The sequence below is a fragment of the Rousettus aegyptiacus genome, unplaced genomic scaffold (assembly GCF_014176215.1).
Source record: "Rousettus aegyptiacus isolate mRouAeg1 unplaced genomic scaffold, mRouAeg1.p scaffold_m13_p_15, whole genome shotgun sequence".
Classification (NCBI taxonomy): domain Eukaryota; kingdom Metazoa; phylum Chordata; class Mammalia; order Chiroptera; family Pteropodidae; genus Rousettus; species Rousettus aegyptiacus.
This window is the reverse complement of record NW_023416290.1, coordinates 42,719,850-42,738,479: the sequence shown is the minus strand read 5'-3', so window position 1 is coordinate 42,738,479 and position 18,630 is coordinate 42,719,850. Positions and strand designations below refer to the sequence as shown.

At 33.0% G+C, this 18,630-nt stretch overlaps 1 protein-coding gene across 6 annotated transcripts in view; it reads left to right on the top strand.

Annotated features, from left to right (window-relative positions):
* CSMD3 (CUB and Sushi multiple domains 3) overlaps positions 1-18,630 on the top strand; it is a 989,790-nt gene that overhangs the window by 745,532 nt on the left and 225,628 nt on the right. For all 6 annotated transcript variants that reach the window (XM_016138158.2, XM_036232977.1, XM_016138161.2 and 3 more), the window contains 2 exons: positions 5,975-6,113; positions 9,516-9,703. In XM_016138158.2, the coding sequence (XP_015993644.1) occupies positions 5,975-6,113; positions 9,516-9,703 (327 nt within the window). The remainder of the gene's footprint in view (positions 1-5,974; positions 6,114-9,515; positions 9,704-18,630) is intronic.

Sequence of the window (18,630 nt, the reverse complement as noted above, 5' to 3'; positions counted from 1 at the left end):
ACACTTAATGTACAAAAACAAAACAGATCCAAAAGCTTGTACCAGCAAGTTCAACTGTCAGAACAAACTGACAGTTCTATGTTTATGTGGAAAATGATGCAGATAATAAGGGAAAATCAGACTAAAGAGAGTTTTAAAAAATATACAAAATAAGGACATAGTTTGAGCCAGTTCAAATTTAGCTGTATCTCCCTTGACACTTTATTATTTCTGTTTATACCTCTTCATGTACCACTGCAAGATTCTAAACCATCAAACATCAATTAATATATATTTCCTCATAAAAGCAAGGAAAAAGTACTGTTAGGAAACGTTTTCAAAGAAAAAAAGACCAAAACATTGAAGTTTTCATTTGTTTACTATTCAGTTAACCTAAAAAAGTCCCATTAAATTAAAATGCCACATGTCAGTTAATTGGAATTTGACTATCTTGTATAGAGAATCTGTTAAGAGGAAATGGCATGGCACCACAGACTTGCTCTAAAAATTCTCACTTTATTGTGATCCATAGACATGTTTAAAGGGTGTTGCATATTAGAATTACCAGAGAGCTATATTATGTTGTGTTTTTATGTTTAGAATCCTAAAATATTAACAGCTTTATACTGAAATTCTAGAAAATACAACATTATAAATCATAAAGAAAATAAGAGTCTTGAAATAGGCTGTTTTAAAATTCCATTTGTAGGTAAAACTATAGCTAGCAAGTCCTAATTCTACCAAAAAAAAAAAAAAAAGTAAATACTAAATCATACTTAAATCAAGCAAGTTGCGAAAAGTTTTTGTATGGATTATGGTGCTGTGTATTATTTTTTTGATAGGAAAAGATAGCTCGAGGAGAGGATATGCATTACAGCTTCTCTGAGGAAGAAAATAACCTAAAAATAAAATGTCTGAAAAATTGCTAAGGCTGCAGAATGCTTGACCTCTGAAACTGATAAGAAAGAACTCCATGATTGGAAACACTGTGCCAAAGATTAAACCCTGAACTTTTGAGAAATTCCGTAACTCTGTGTCTCAGACCCTGGAGCATAAAGCATTTTGTTTGCATGCAGAAGTAGTCAGCCTTCCGGCAAGTCCCAAACAGAAGGGCGCCATCTTTAAGAGATAATAGAATTCATTCTAACAAAATTGACAGTGTGAAGATTACTTTGACCTTGCCAGAGAGAAAGCAGCAGTACTCAATATGAGGTAAATTACAAAGACATTAGTGTGGGTAGGTGCTAAGATAGTAAACACAAATAATACTGAATTGGGGCAAAAAATTAAGAAAATTGTAAAAGAGTTATCTGTAGTTGCCTGTATAACTGCCTCACAAGAAACTATACTCAGAACAAATTGTTACTAGCAGAATTCCATGGAACCTAACTGAATATTTTATTCATAAACTTGATTTAAAGAGAGTCTTATTCTGAATGCTTTATGATTCAATATATGAAATAAATATGTATTTTCCAAATGGAATTTAAAGTTTAGTATATTAATGCAAAGAGAATTTTTTTTTTTTTTTACTCACCGAGTGTTTGAGATATACAAATGTCAGATAATGTCTTTATCTTATAGATTAGTGATGAATGCAGACACTCAAATGGAATATTCAAGTAAAATATGGTAAGGGAAATAATAAAGATAAGCAGAAGTCGCTATGGATACCAGAGTAGTTTGGAGAGAGTTTCAACAGAGCCCAGCTGAAAATTCCCAGGAAAATTTCCTGGAACCAAAATGAATCTTGAAACATAAGAGTTATATAAATGTAGAAGAGAAAAAGACATTTCAGGGAAAGCATAAGCAAAAGCATGGAAGTACCAGGAACTGTAAGCAGCTGATAGTATTCACATGTAAGCTGTGTGTTTAGAGTGATTATTGAATCAATTCGAAAGGTTGCAGGGGTCAGCTTATGAAAGTTGTTCTACAATTAAGGCATTATCTTTTAAACAATGTGAAGCAACTGCAGAATTTTATGCATGGGCATAGTGTGATTAGATGTTTTTACTAAGGGAGAGACTAATCGGAGGAAACTAGAGGCATGGGGAACAAAAAGACATTACAGCAATTCTGGAGACAGATAAAAGTCAGATCCAGAAATGTGGTAGTAGGTGAAGAAAAAAAGAGATGGGCGAAAATATCTATGAGGACTTGTGAGGTAGCTTGTTGATGGATTGAATACAAGTATGCAGTGATGAAAAGGGAAGAATCTTTCACCCCTAGCTTGAGAATATTGATGAAAAGAAAAAGTCAAGTTGAGGTTTAGATATATTGGACAATCTGTGTTTGATGTACTATAGGCTACATGGTAGAGATAACCAGTAAGCATTTGGGCATATGGTTAGAATTAAGCAGAGAAATATGATGAAAAGGATAGGAAAAAGAAGTCATCAGTGTATAAATGGAAGATAAAGTCAAAAAAATAGATATGGTCAACAAGGAAGAATGTAATAGAATGAAAATTAGAGACAACTAGGTAAGTAACTCAGGAGGATACCAGAAATCTAAGACGAAGTGAAAAGAATAAGTGCTTGGTAATAAAAATTTGAACAAAGATGTTAAAAAAAAAAATAGAAAATGGAGTTCCAAAAACAAAGAGAATGAATTTAAGATGAAAATCAACAGTTAAGAATGACTAGATATGAAGAGAAAGATAAAGACAGAAAAGTCGCTATTAGTCAATACAAAAGTCAATTCAGGGTGAGGTTAGATGCCTCTATGTTGGAGGCAAGAAGGCCGAGGGAGATAGCAATGGCTGGAGAGAGAATGGAATTTAAAAAGACCAGATACAAACATCTAGATCCCTAAGCAACAAAAAGATTATTGTTTCTCTAAATATAATTTCACAAAAAATAAATTTTCTCAGGATGAATACTTTGGTGTGTGTGTGTGTGTGGTTTTTTTTTTTTTTTTTTTTTTTTTTTTTTTTGAAGCATAATAAAAGAAACTGTTTGCCCAGTAGTGACCTGCTTTGCTAATCATATTGGTCAGCCTATAGGTACATACAGCACATAAGTGAAGAAACAATGAGATGAGACCTCCTTTTTAAAAGACTTAGTTGTAAAATAAAAAATATGAAATAGAGACTTTTATTTTAAAAAATTATTGCAAGTTGGAGCCAAGGGACAAAGACTACTATGATAGGGAGAACAATGTGACTTTAAGATCTACAAGCATCTCAAGTGAAATAAGTCAGAGAAAGACAAATACCATGTGATTTCACTTGTATGTGCGATCTAAAGAACAAAATAAACAAAAAGAAACAGCCTCATAGAGAATAAACAATGAATAAACAGAGAATAAACAATGGTTGCCAGATGAAAGGGAAGTTGGGGGCTAGGTGAAAAGGTGAAGGGATTAAGAAGTACAAATTGGTAGTTACCAAATAATCATGGGCATGTGAAGTACAGCATAGAGAATATAGTAGATAATATAATAATGATGAATAGTGCCAGCTAGATACTAGACCAATCAGAGGGGCCACTTCATAAATTACATAAATGTCTAATCACTATGCTACACCTGAAACTAATATAAAATAATATTGAATGGCAACTGTAATTGAAAAAAAAAAGATCTATAAGCATCTTGAGAGTTAGGAAAAAGGGGTTTTTCTTTTACAGAGATGAGTATACAAGGCTAGAAAGAACCAGGTGTTGGATGTGGTTCCATAGTGTAGTGGTTAGCACATCTGCTTTACACAGAAGATCCTGGGTTCATGCCCCAGTGGAGCCATGGTCCATGGTCTACAGCAATGCCACCCTGAATAAACCCGATGTCTGATCTCAGAAACTAAGCAGGGTTGGGCATGGTTAGTACTTGGATGGGAGACCACCTAGGAAGACCAGGCACAAATAATAATAATAATAATAATAATAATAATAATAATAACAACAACAACAACAACAACAATAATAATAATAAGAAAGAAAAGAAAAAAAAAAGAGAAAGAACCAGGTTTCAGAAAGTGGGAGGAAAGGGCAGCGAGATGGGTAGTAGATTAGAGAATGTACTCCGAGTCCAGCCTATCCTAAGAAGGGATTGTGTGGTGACTCAATGTCAAGGGCAGGCCAAGGATCAGGGGTGTAGAGGAAGGAAAAAAAGTTTAACCAAAGTTTAACAAGCCTTTTATTCTGATTTTTCAGTGAGAACAAGCAATTCAGTTAATAATTTGATTCAAATGGAATTTACAGGGTCTGTGTCTGGTCTTGTCATGAGAAAATGAGATGAGTTGAGTTTATTTAAGGGATCTTATCTAAGACATGATAAGACATAGGGAGAAGGGTGGTTCTTCACAGTCAGCTCATTTAACCAAACATGAAATCGTGAGGGGATATCTTAACCATCAGGTAAAATTCAACATTTTTAGATGAAAAAAATGTGAAAAGAAATAGGTCATAAGGAACTTAGTTTTATTTTTAGGATAGAAGAGACTTGAACATATTTGTGGACAAAAGGGAAGAAGCCGGAAAGAGTAAAGGGTATAAATGAATAAAGGCTCTGAAGACAGGGATTATGTGCCCAGGTTGAGGATGTTATCCTGCTTAATAGGAGGACTCTATCCTGTGATTGTACAGAGGAATATCCAGGAGGCCAGGAAGTTTGAAAATGAAGGGCTACAGAAAGATGAGATATTTTATGTCTGTTGGGTTATTTGATAAGATACCACAAAAATGCACAGGTCATAGATAAACAGTAGTGAATAAATTAAGTCTGAGCAAATATTCTCCATAGAGTAGGAGCTAAGGTCATCTACTATGATGAAGGTACTGAGGCAAGAGTAGCAGAGGGGCATGGAGAAATGTAGTAGTGGACATCCATAATTTTGATGGCAAAAATCACCAAATTGTAATGACGATTTTGCATATCTAGACTCTAGACTCAGGCAAAGAACAGAGATCGGAAATGTTGCTGGAACCAAAACTCTCCTTCCCAAACCAGTTTTAGGTTGTCAAAGGAATTCAGTGTACCTTATAGCTGAATGTTAAAATTTATCTGAGAAAACTATAATTTTGAAAGAAGAATGTGGATGTACCGATTATGAGTAAGAGATATAATGTGATCATGAGAATCTCAGTCTCTGTCACTCCTCTTCCCCCATCCCCTGCCCTCTTCCCTCTCTCTCATGTTTGTAATCTCACTGTCCCAATTCACCACACCAGGACTTCCACATCTTTATTTTTCTATTTTTCTGAAGCTGCCAACTCTGTGTAATATTTGTGTATATGACGATAAACTGTGTTTAACAGACCTCAACAATAATCCCCTAAAGAATCTATTCTCTCAATTTCACTAACAATTTTTCGAGCCTTTCCACTGAAGTGTTACAGAAACCTTTGTTTGGAGCTGTAATAACAACTGTAGTAACTGTCCATTTTTATTAACAAATTAGGCAACTAGAATTTAGGAATATCTTAACACTCAATATAAGAGTATTTTATTATGAAGTGCAGTAAGTTTTCAGATAGTTATCCATTCTCACTCATTAACTATATCATAGGCTCTGTATGAAATACATTAAAAAATACCAGGGAAGATGTAAAAATTAGCCAACTATCTTATATCTTATTATTTCAGTTATTATTAGAGGTTTTGTTTTGCTTTGTTTTGTTTCTAACTTTTCTAGTAAACTTCAGACTTTTTTTTTTTTACCAGTAAGCATGAAGAAACCATCTTTACCCCTCTTCTCAATGCTTTTCTTGTACATGAAAAAAAAAAAAGTAGCAATAGAAAGAGAGATAAGTATATAAATAATTTTTCTTGTCCTTTGAAGCCAGTAAGGGATCTAAATTCAGTATATCCACATACGTACGTATTTAATATTTTAATGGTCTCTCTTGAAAGATGATGCCATATTCAGGCACTGAGTTCTATAAAAACTTAGGTCTGTGCAAAACCTCCTGTTTAGAAAATTGTTCTCACAAATATTGATAGCTAATAAATTTTATTAATCACTTAAGGCTTTTATTGTTTGTTTGCTTATTTAAAGCACCCTGTGGAGGCAATTTAACAGGATCTTCAGGCTTTATTCTTTCGCCAAACTTCCCTCATCCATATCCCCATAGCAGGGACTGTGACTGGACCATCACCGTCAACACAGACTATGTTATCTCCTTGGCATTTATCAGGTGAGTACCTATAAATTTCCACATTTAAAAAATCTTTTTGTCATTCCTTTAGCGTTTGCTTAGGCAAATTTTTATTTGTATTTGTGATTTTTTAAAAATATTGTTTACTAATTCCAGTACTAACACTTTGTAATCAATAGTTTACAAAGCTTTGTATAATAGCAGAGATGCCAATGCAGTTCTGAAAGTTAGTGGGCGATCATCTTCACCAGATTCCAGTGTAGAGGAAATGTGTTAAAGGTCGAGTGGTTTATCGATTCTCATGAAATGTGATCTCTTTATAACCTTTCTTCCCTCTTGTATTTACCATCACTGGTTCAGAAAATTCAGTTTTTCCTTAACTTCAGGATTAAAAGGTCAATACTTCAAGAATTTTTTTTCTCCCACGTGTACACCATTTTTTCTAAGCATCTGAACATCCATATGTGCAACACTATTGGGTTTGGGAAGACATACAGTCTTCTTACCACTCTTGCTGGTGGTCTCATTACATCAAGCTGACAAAGAGGAATTTGATAGATCATTTCCGGATTTCTTAGCAAAACTTGTTCCATGATAGAACTTTACATGGGAACATTTTAAAATTTACATTTGTTGTTTAGCCCTGCAATTAATTGCAGGTTAGCTTAGAACTGAAGGATACGGCTTCTTGTGTGGGAAAGGAAGGGGCTAAGTTTGAGCCCGAGCTCTGCCACTGTCATCTGTGTTACCTTGGGTAAGCTTTTTATCTGAATAAGCCTCTGTTTTCTCACATAAAGCTAACAGCTATTATCACAAACCTTGGCCTAACTCTTCCCCTTGAGGTTTCAATGAGAGTGCTAGACATCAGCAAATCAAAGTGTTCCTAAGTAGACATGTTACTAATCTTCAGTGTCCAAGACTGCTGTACATGGTCTCTAGTAACACAACCCCTTCTCCTGCTAGTATGTTAGAGCTTCTTGGTATTTATGTAAAATGTGAAGCTTAAAAATGCATTTTTTTCTAACATATTGAAGGTAGGTTTGAAAATTTAACTTTGGGTGTTGAACACACAATGCAATATACATATGACATGTTATTAAATTGTGCACTTTAAACCTATATGATTTTATTAACCAGTGTCACCCGATTATTTTAATAAAAAATGAAAAAATTAAAGAAAAGATAGTTTGAACTCATGAAAATTTAAAAATGTAAGTATATGGAATTTTTGTTTCTATAATTTGTAGTGGTATATTAATAATTGGTAATAAAAAGAAACAATGATGATGTTGGTTATATCCCCAAACCCAGTTATAACACAGCTCCCTAAGATAAGTATAACTATTACTCCCACTTTACAATTGAGAAAATGTCAGTACTGACATTAGAAATGATAAAATGTATGATTTAGGACTTAGTTTACTTATAAAATTATTCTAGTTAGTAACTGAGTGGTAGGAGGCTGTATTAATGAAGTACATAACCTATATTTGACTTCCAGCTGTGTCATTTGGTATATGACCTCAAGGAGGCCATATTCCAGGGCCTTAGTGTACCCGCTGGGAAAATAGAAGTGGTAATCCCTCCCTTATACCACAGGATTGTTGACAAGAACATGTTAATATTTATGAAAGTGCTTGTAAAATAAAATATACTCCTAGAATGTACTATCTTTTCAGTTTTTAAGAATAGAATCATTATAGCTAAGATTCTAAGATTTTCTAGAAAAAAAAGACTTTTTTGTTTTATTATCATTTCAAAGAAGTTAAAAATCAATATTTTGACTTTTGTTTTATTTAACCCCAAACTAGAATTAAAAATAAATGTACTGCAATTCATTGTTAAGTAGGCATTTGGCCTTCCAAGGATAATAAATACCTATATGTATGTAATACATCATTTACAAAACACTTATTTCTAGTGATTTTTCCAACACTGAGATAGACAAAGAAGTTGTAATTCTTGTGAAATCTTAATGATGAAAGAGACGAAGTTCAGAAATCTTGTGTTTTACTCCAAGACAGGGTGGAAAGTTATGAAATAAGGCCTTAGCCTCTAATTTCCGCTATGTTATAGCACAACTTACCGAAATTTAGACCTCATATCCACTGAAAAGTTTTAAGAGCAATTAATTGATTTAGATTTGTGAAACTACTGAATAAATTAAAACAATGTTTAACAATGTGGTGGTCCCATAATTTTGTCATGTTACAGGGGTCCTTATACGTGGAAAAGTTGGGAACCTCTGAATTATCCCAGCCTTTCTTTATCACAATTTATGTATACGTAAGCTAACTGGATTCCTCTCTCTTACACATGCATACATATAGGATTAGAATGGTGGAAACGTAACCCCTATAAATCTAGCAAATTTGGAAATAATAACTCCTACCTAAGAAGTTTCTTAGTCAGATGCAATGAAAATAAAACTTCACACAATAGTTTCTCTGCTAATGGATGTTCAACAATTGCAAGCTTTACTGATTTTATCACAAACTTGTTGACTTTTCTTAGTGACCCAGTTGAGTCCATCCTTTTCTTTGCCACGATATGAATTAGGTAATAGAAAGACAAATGATTGCATATCTTCTGTCTTCTAAATATGTGAGTTCTATAATCATTATGGGACAGTTCTCATCCTTTTGAAAGTTGTTAAGGCAAGTTTATTATGTAAATTTAGCAATATTAAAATATTGATTTGAATACATGCTAAAATGTTCTTATTCCCACATCATTTAATTTTGACAAATAGTGTATTGATTTGATTTCTCCTACATTAAGTTCTAAAAGAAGAAAATATTTTTTACTTTCAGAGAAAAGAATACCTAATACAGCCTGCAGTGTTTCATTTGAGTAATTTAAATGCAAATTTTGTGTTTCAAACTTTTGTTTGAATCTGATATGTGGAGTTGAATTTTAAAATAGCAAATCTCATTAATTTTGAAATTCAGGGCAAATAGTACCATTGACAAAGAAAAAAGAGGTTGTGTTTCTGATACAAAATATTTGAATGAAAAAATTTGAAAAATAGATACTGTCCTCCACATTTTACTGGCATAAAGTAATTACCTAAGGATATACAGTTTAACAATGGCAGAAGCAAAGCTTGAACCTACGTCTCTGACTACAACTCCTGTACCCTTTTGTTAACTAAACTATTTGCCTTACAATCGTTTCTATTCCCTGTGTAAACACATGCCAACTTAGAAATATTTGAAAATATCAAGATGTCTTTTTCTTTTCCACCACTGATTTGATATTCATATTCACCATGTTGTTGCCAGGAAAATTTTCAGAATAACTTATTTTGATGAGGTCAGTTGTAATTTTTAAAGATATTGACTGAATTAATATATGATTATATGATTTAAACTTAATACCTTACCAATAACCACTCCACTTCCTTCTCTTCCTTCTTTCTCTCTCTCTCTCTTTTTTAAGTTTTAGCATAGAACCAAACTATGACTTCCTCTATATATATGATGGACCAGACAGCAATAGCCCACTAATTGGAAGTTTTCAAGACAGCAAGTTACCAGAGAGAATAGAAAGCAGCTCAAATTCCATGCATTTGGCTTTTCGGAGTGATGGATCTGTTAGTTACACTGGATTTCATTTAGAATATAAAGGTAAATGAGAACATTTGATTTTAACATCATGATTTAAGTTGTATTTTATACAGGAGGGAAATTTTGCACTGGCCATTGTCAGTGGTTATATGTGCATTTCTTAGTGCAGGCTACCTACAATTCATCTCATAAAAGAGCTCTCACTGTAGACTTTTCCCATCAGTGAGAAGGAAATTAACATTTCCCTAATTACTGCCAAAGGAAATGTTTCAGCAAACAAATTGGCAATTTAGTATACTCTGAAAGTTGGCCGAAACCACAAAATATATTTTTTAAAAAAGACCTTTTCTTTGGAAGTTGAAGATTCACTTAAATGTCTTCTAATCAGAGACTACTCTCAGTGATAAAGAGAACAAAATACAGTGATAGTCATGTTTCAGAAAATATCTAAAGATATTTGAATGTGTCCATATTCAGAATTAAAATGCAGTGATTATTATAGCATTTTAGACTTTCTGCAAGTATTTAAATGAATAAATATTATAATGCCTATGGATGTTTCTAAATATATTTTTTGTAAGTTTTATGCTCACTGACTATAAGAACAAATTATCTTAGTTGCTCATAGTTAAAAATTTTTTTATCAGTGATTGAGATCTTAAAGGACCTGCTGATAATTCATCTCAAGTTATCGATCGAGTTCTAAAAATATATATTTTTGTATTTGTCATGGGAACAAAGGTTTGTTTCTTTAAGGTTATTACAAGAAGTCAGGATACATTCCACAACTTCACATTGCATGGGTTAAGGAAGGCTTTTTTAGGGAAAGGAAAAACTCACAAGTCGGCAAGATGTAGATGCTTGAAGTCGTCCAATATCTCCATCATGCCTTGGAAATGCGTGCCAGGGCCAAGATATCCATTAGACATGAGCAGGGTGTGGATTTCATCCCAATGGGAGATTGAGCCCTCAGTGGGACTCTCATCTGACAAAGGAAAGTAAGAAATAGACTTTCAGTAGGGGAATACACAAGCTACTTGGTACCAGACAGTGAGAATTTGGGATACCAGCTATTCATTGGGACTGTCTGCAAATGCTAGGTGCTCCTAAACCAGGGGACTATGGAGAGGCTTAAACCTTATGATTGTGGGCTAGGAAACATTGGTCTTATGGAGAGTTGAAGTTGAGCACTCTATCAATCTCTTCAATTGAAAGAGGCTCCCCACACCATATTCCAGGACCCAGCTAGCTGGCAATCCAGGCAAATTCTAATGAGCACTCAAGGCCCTTTCAGAAAGCCTACGTTTTTCCTGACAATACCTTCCTAGTTCTGTGTTTGGTGCTTATCTTTTCCATGTATGTATACTTGTATAAATTTTTATATTTTCTATCATATGTACATCATCCTATTCTCCTAATTTAAAAAATTTTCATCATGTGTATATCCTTATGAAAATTTTCCCTTTACATTGTTTTTGAGGTTTATCAATGATAGATACATGAATATTTAGTTCATTAATTTTTTGATGTTCTGTCATGTGACTGTAATATAGTTAATATATAAATTATTCTGATAGATACTTAAGTTTTTTTCAGTTTTTCACTACAAGAAAAGAATCATGATTATTTTAACATTCTTTTACATGCCTTCTTGAATATATTTATGAGTCTCTCTAATATATTTATATACCTAGGAATGGGATTATTGAGTCAAAGGTTACAAACCTCTTGAATCTAACTCCATATTGCCAAATTACTCCCAGAAGTTTCCCAGTTTATGTTCTCAGCGTCAGATAAAGCGTTTCCGAAACTCCACATTTTTAATTGAGATATAATTGACATATAACATAGTTTTAGATGCATAACATGATGATTTGATATATGCATATTTTACGAAATGATTACCATGATAAGTTTAGGTAGCACCCATCACCACACGCAGTTATAGTTCTTTATTTTTTATGATGAGAACTTTTAAGATCTATTCTCTTAGCAATTTTCAAATATGCAATACAGTGTTAACTACAGTCACCATGCTGTACATTATAACCTCAGAACTTATTTATCTTATAACTAAAAGCTGCACCCTTTGATTACCTTTACCTATTTTCACTTACCCTTGTCCCCAGTCTCTAGCAGCCATCAATCTGTTCTCTGTATCTATGAGTTTGGTTTGTTTGTTTGTTTGTTTCTTTAGATAACACATATAAGTGAGAATACAGAGTATTTGTCTTTCCTGTCTGACTTAATATAATGCCCTCGAGGTCCATCTGTGCTTTCACAAATGGTAGTATTTTCTTCCCTTTTTACGGCTGAATAATATTTTATTGTGTGTGCACACGCACGCACATACACACCCTCAGTTTCTTTATTCATTCAGCTGGCAATGGACACTTAAATAGTTTCCATATCTTGGCTATTGTAAATAATGCTACAGTTAAAATGGAGGTGCAGGTATCTTTTCAAGATAGTAATTTTGAGAAATGACATTTTTGAAAAACTCAGTGCTTTTTTCACATTCAAAAGTTGTCAGTCTCGCGGGTGTTAAATGTTATATGATTGTTTGTCATTTTTACTGCCTTTTCCTTAATTACTATTAAGTTGAGCTTTGTTTCCTCTTTTGCATACTGAGGTTTTCTTTTTGGAAATTGCATATTCCCATTGTGGTACATTTTTTTAATCAGTTGCTGTTTCCTTTTGTATTAGTAGGAAGTATTTTTAGTATTATGAATATTATTTCTTTCTCTATTATCTCTGTTGCAGTAAAAATTTTCCTACCATCTTTGGCAAGTTATTTTACTTTATTTCTGGTTTCTTTTGCTGTGCAAAAATTTAAAAATCAACATCACTAGTTAATCTTGTCTGTTTTTCATGGTCTGCTTTTTAGGCCTGGATTTAAAAATCCTTTCTTATTATTAGGTCATAAAAGCATTTTCCTAAAATAAAGTTTTAAAGCTTTGTTTTTCATCTTTAATATCTTTCATGTATGTGAACTTTATTTTTATGTAAGCTGGGAATCTAATTTTATTGTTTCCATGTGGATAATCGGTTGCCCTAAGACCATTTATTGAAAGATATTTCTGCTGCTGTCAAATATAAAGATTCTATATGCCTACTTCATAATTCTATATTGTTTCTCTTGCCTATTTTTATATCTCCAGACAAATACATCTCTGAATTTTACTATTGTAACTTTAAAATAAGTTGTGCTATGAAGTAGGCATAGTGCACCACCTTATTCTTCTTCAAGATTGTCTTATTATCTATTAACCTTTTGAACTTTTATTTTGATTTTAGAATTAAGCTTCTTTTTACCTGTTGAATTTGATTAGTACTAGATTGAATTTACAAGTTATTTGGGAGTAAATTGAAGTATGTATATTTAATCTTCCCATCTATTATGGCACATCTCTCAATTTACTTGTGGCTTTCAGTAATGGTTTATAATTTTCTTCATAAAAATTTTCTCATCTAAATCTTAAATGTCTTGTAGTTGCTATTGCAATTAAGTGATATTTTTATTATTAGGTTTCACTGGCTTTCGCTAATAGGCCACAATGGAGTTTTATAATTATCTAATATCTACCAAACTCATGTAACTCATTAATTACAATAATTTTTTGTAAAGTTTTTTGGATTTTCTATACAAACAGTGACAGTTCTGTTTTTCCTAGTCTGTGCATACTTTCCGCCCCCTCTTGGCTTAATGCTCTGGGTAGAAACTTCAATACCATGTCAAATTGAAACTGAAAGCCATCATTCTTGTGTTATTGCTGATTTTAAAGAGACTACCTCTAAATGTTTTACCTTTAAATATGATGTTTGCTGTTAGTTGAGGGCAATGTTATAAGGGCTAACTTTTTTTTAACTCATTATTTCCAGAGACATTTTAAAGTTATTTACATATAACTGTCATTCACTTCTATTAGTGAAGAAGTTTTAGCAAATAAGTTGAAGTAATTTGCCCAAAATCATTTGGCAGAGCTAAAATTTGATTCAGGGTAAACTCCAGAATCTCCACTCTTATTCAAAATGTTATACTACCTAGAGATATTCTTTATCAATTATAAGAAGTTTCTTTCTATTTTTGGTAGACTAAAAATTGTTTAATGATGAATAGGATTGAATTTTATCAACTACTTTTACATTAGCTATAGAAAATACATGATTTTCCTTTGTGAAGCTCTTAATGTTATGCTATATTATAGTTTTTCTAACGTTAAACATCTTTATGTTTGTGGGATAAAACTACTTTGTTCATTATTTGTTTCCAATGTACTTTGCTGATTTCAGTACACTAAAAATAATTTCTATAATTATGGTATATAATGTCACAGGTGTATTACCTTCTACTAAAAATGTGATTTATCATTGATCTATTACCATGAGATTAGTTTATAATTTTCCTTCCTTATATTGTTCTTGTCCAGTTTTGACCACGAATATACAACTACCTAATTTTAGGAACATTCTCATTTTTCTAGTATCTAGAATAGTTTGCATAAGATAAGGATCATCTGTTTCTTAAATGTTAACTAAAACTATGGATTTGGCGATTTGAGGTTGTTGAATTTAGTGGTAATATGTCCATTCATGTTTTCTACTTCATCTTAGATTTTTAAAAATCTTTTTCTAAGAATTAGTTATTTTCATCCAAGTTTTCAAATATATTGACATAAAATGTTCACAGCATTCTTTTTATTTGTTCCTATGTATAATTATTGTCTAGTATTTGTGTTAATATTGCTTTTAACTATATTATTCATCCCCTTCTATTTTCTCTAGGTTTGCTTTTATTTTTTTCTGATTTATTGAAATAAATACTTAGCTTCTTCATTTTCAGATTTTTTTTCTCTTCTAATATGAGCTTTTATAGCTATAAATTTTTCTCTAAGTACCACTTTAGCTGCTTTGCAAAAGATTTAATATGTAGATTTTTTAAACATTCAATTCTAAATTGCTTCTAATTGTACTGCATTATTGATTTTTTGGGGGGGGCTCAAGTTACTTAGAGGCAATTTCAATAAATTTTAATCTGCATTTAATCATAATTTCTAACCTTCTTGCACTGTGGTCAGATATCAGATATATATGATTCAAATATGTTTTATGACCTCTTATATGGTCAATTTTTATAGATATCTCCTGGAGAAAGGAGCATTATTTAATTGATGATCTCAGGTTTTTAGATATACCCATTAAATTAGACTGTCTATATTTCTCAAATATTTATATCTTTATCATTTTAAAAATCTACTTGTTCTACCAATTATTGAAAAACTTGAGGAAATCTATTATAATTTTTTAAAAATTTATTTTTTCTTAAAATTCTTATTATATTTTATTTTACAAGTTATGAGAACCTTTTTCCAGGTGTATATAAATTATATTGTTTGGGTTTTATTTCGATGCTTTGAATTTATATTTATTTGCTCTTCATATATTTTGCTTTCTATTCCTTTTGCTTTTTTTGTACCCCTGGTTTGAAATTATTCTCCTTTGGTCAAATAATCACAAAATTACCTGATACTTTCTTGTTTATTTGCTTGTTTATTTACTATAGGAACCCTGGTTTACTTCACTGACTCCCTACACATACTAAAATGCAAACTTCTGAAGAGCAAGAACTCTGTTTATTCACCACTGTACAATGAATGCCTTAGAAATTGTTTGATAATTATTTAATGAGTTGCTTTTGAGGAGCTTAAAGAGATGTTTTCTGTTTCAACCAAGTCATAATTAGAATCACAAAATAATAACATTGAAATGTTATAAACCTTAGAGATACATTTCTGTCCTGCATTTATAAGTGAGAACTTGGCTCTTTAGGAACTACTTAAGTGCGCAAGTTAACAGACTTATAAATAGATCTGTGAGAAGGAAAGGGAAGGGAAGGGAGACAAGGGAAGAGTGGGGAGGGAAGGGGAGGAAAAGAGAGAGGGAGACTAGAAAGGAAAGGAAGAGAAGAGAAGGGAGGGGAGGAGAGAGAAGGGGAAAAGAGAAGAAAGAAGAGGCAGGACAGGAGGTAGGAATAGAGATGGAGGGAGGAAGGAAAGAAAAGAGGAAGGAAAGGAAAGGAAAAAGGGGGAAAAAAGGAAAAAGGAAAGGGGAAAGGGAAGGGGAAAAAAGGGAAGGGAAAAGAAACTATAAACAGGTCAGTAGAGCTAAGTTCCTTTGAGAATTACTATTTAGTAAAATATTGTCAGAGATCACTAGAATAAAAGATACAGGAAAAATGCCAGAAAAATTACCATATCTAGGGCAGATGGTGCTAATGAAATGGAGTATTTTTTCTCATGGAAGTTGGAGTTGACCTCATGATCCTTTCTCTATATTACATTCCAGGTACCCACTACTAAATCCATGTAATTAAGTACTTGAGATAAACCTACTAGCCGTTTCAGCTAAATGTATATCCCTTCCTATTTCTCAGTTTGATATATTTCCATGTCCCATTATTTCCAACTAAAATTTATGCTGCCATAGGAAAAGGGCCACTAATGCAAAAAATTTAAAAAGAAATATTATTATGTACTTACTCTATTCTAGGTACTATGATCAGCTCTTTTTAATGCATTATCTCTGTCCTTCCCATGAGCAGGTGCACTTATAAATGCAACAAAAATATTGAACTAACACACACCTTATGAGAGAAAAATTGCTACTGTTTTACAAATGCTAAAATTAAGAATCGGATTGTTAAAATAGCTTGTCCAAGATGATATGTTATTATTACCAATAAAACTAAGGGCAAATAAAAATAAAAGAGTACAGGCAGAGAAAAATATGTAATCTTTTTATGAACCAAGGTCCTGTTTTGTACCCTACCATGAATACTCACCATCCCCAGCTACTATGCCAACAAGCATTTAGATACAGTTTCAGCAGCAAGGTCTTTTATTCTCCCGATGGTATTTCTTTACAATGATAGTAATGAGTTCATGATATTTCCCTAATCCAATCTATTTAATTATTCTGGACTGGTCCCCAAAACCCTATTTCATGGGAAAATTATATCCTCCACTTTAGGGTCTCTAAGGTTTGTCTTTTATCAGCCTCCTTATTTCTTATACTTATTTCAAAAATTTTTACCTTTTTAATTATCTAGTCTCTTAAAGTTAATAAAGTAAAATGGTCTTTATATTTACCTTTGGCATACACAGACAGATATCTCAGAATTTTGAAAATAAAATATACACCCCCAAAACAGCACATGCATGGAGGTCCTGGATAATAAAACTATTCCCTTCGTCATTTATAATACATGTCATATACCTTGAATTAAGCATGTTGATTTCTGTTAGCATTATAAAAGTAAAGCTTTTAAGTCTCAATTCACTCCAAATAATGCTTTCAGTAGGCCTTTAAGTAAAACAAACAAACAAACAAACAAAAACAGGTTCGCCACCTACTGGTATCAGCACTCACATGAGTCTGGTTGCCAATGCTCATATCTATGTCCATCTCTCCATTTCTGCTTTGAAAATAGACACTAAATATTATTTTTGTTTGTATGGGTATACATAATAGTTGTTCAAACAAAGTATTCAAACAATGAAACAAATGCTATATTTGAACACCACAAAAACTCCAGCCTACTAACAAGAACTCTGGAAGGAGTACCACTCTACGTTTACGTAAAGCAAACAGTGGGGACGCTCCAGTGTAGCGGGCAGTAGTAAATTGGAACAGAGAACTAGAAGTTTAGAGGAGAGGGTGTAACCACTGGGGTGATGCGAAATCAAGCGTCGCCCCAGTGGCACGGGGGAGGAGGACAGTTTGGTTCTGTAGCGTTGTGTGTCGTCCGTCAGTTCTTCTGCACCGATGCAGCAAAGAATTACAGATCTGTGAGATTTAGAGAAAGTAAGACTTATTGAAAGTACGTTTTAAAGGAGACAGGCCACCCTAGGGAAGGCTGCAGTTTTGTGGAATTTGGTAGGTGAAGAGATAAAACAGAGTATGTCCCAAGGGAGAAGCGGTTTTCAGCAAGAGGAGCTATAACAATGCAGAAGTGGGAAGGTCTGCTTATATTTGGGCCATGGTGGGAGGTCCTAGATGATCCTTATGTGAGGTTACCGTGACTGACAGCTGGCTGCTATATCACACTTTGCCTACCGCATATGTGCTTACCCAGAATTCAATTAGATTCATGGACTTCCAGGCATAAACATAGTATTATAATGACAGTATAATGAGCATTAGATTGTGGACACATTAGGGTAGTACCTTCTGCACTCGCATCTGTGGCCAGATTAAACAGATATAGATTATGGTCCTCCTGTCCTTTGTCTCTGGAGATGCAGGAGAGATTCTCTAATTACCAGTAGGGTGTTCTTCCAGCAGTCTCTGGGCTGGGCCCCTATTCCTGTCTGACTAGCTACCTAACAAGGGGAAGATGTTCTTCTAATTTAGAAGCAATGTCCTAAAGAGTTTAAATCAAGCCTAGTCTCCATTTACCTTCTTGTAATTTCAGTGTGATACAATGTTAACATATTTACAATTGAATAAATATTTAGAGTTTAAACAGTGCTATAATTTGCATTGTTTCGATATTAAGAACATTTTAGATTATAATGTTAATAAGTATGTCTTAAATATATATAATAGTTATATACATGTGACTCATGTAGTAGCGAATACAAATAAAAGAATGTTTGTATTCTTTTAACAAAATACGTTAATTTTAGTGGAGAGAGAGTATATATAGTTTTGTGCTTCTGAAGGGGACCTCCTGGTTGCCAGTTGGTGTTTTAGTTGGCAGGGGATGTCAATTTGTAGGCACCTGCATGTACAATGGATAACTTAAGAATTGTACTTTATGTGTGGAATAAGTTAGCCAAGAACTCTAAAAGTATCATATTACTTTCTAAATTAACATATACGTTTAAGGTAAGATATAGAGCAACCTATTATTTTTCAACTTTACCCAGACATATTCTGGGGGCAATCATTTAATATCTATGGCAACAATATTTTCCAAAATAAAA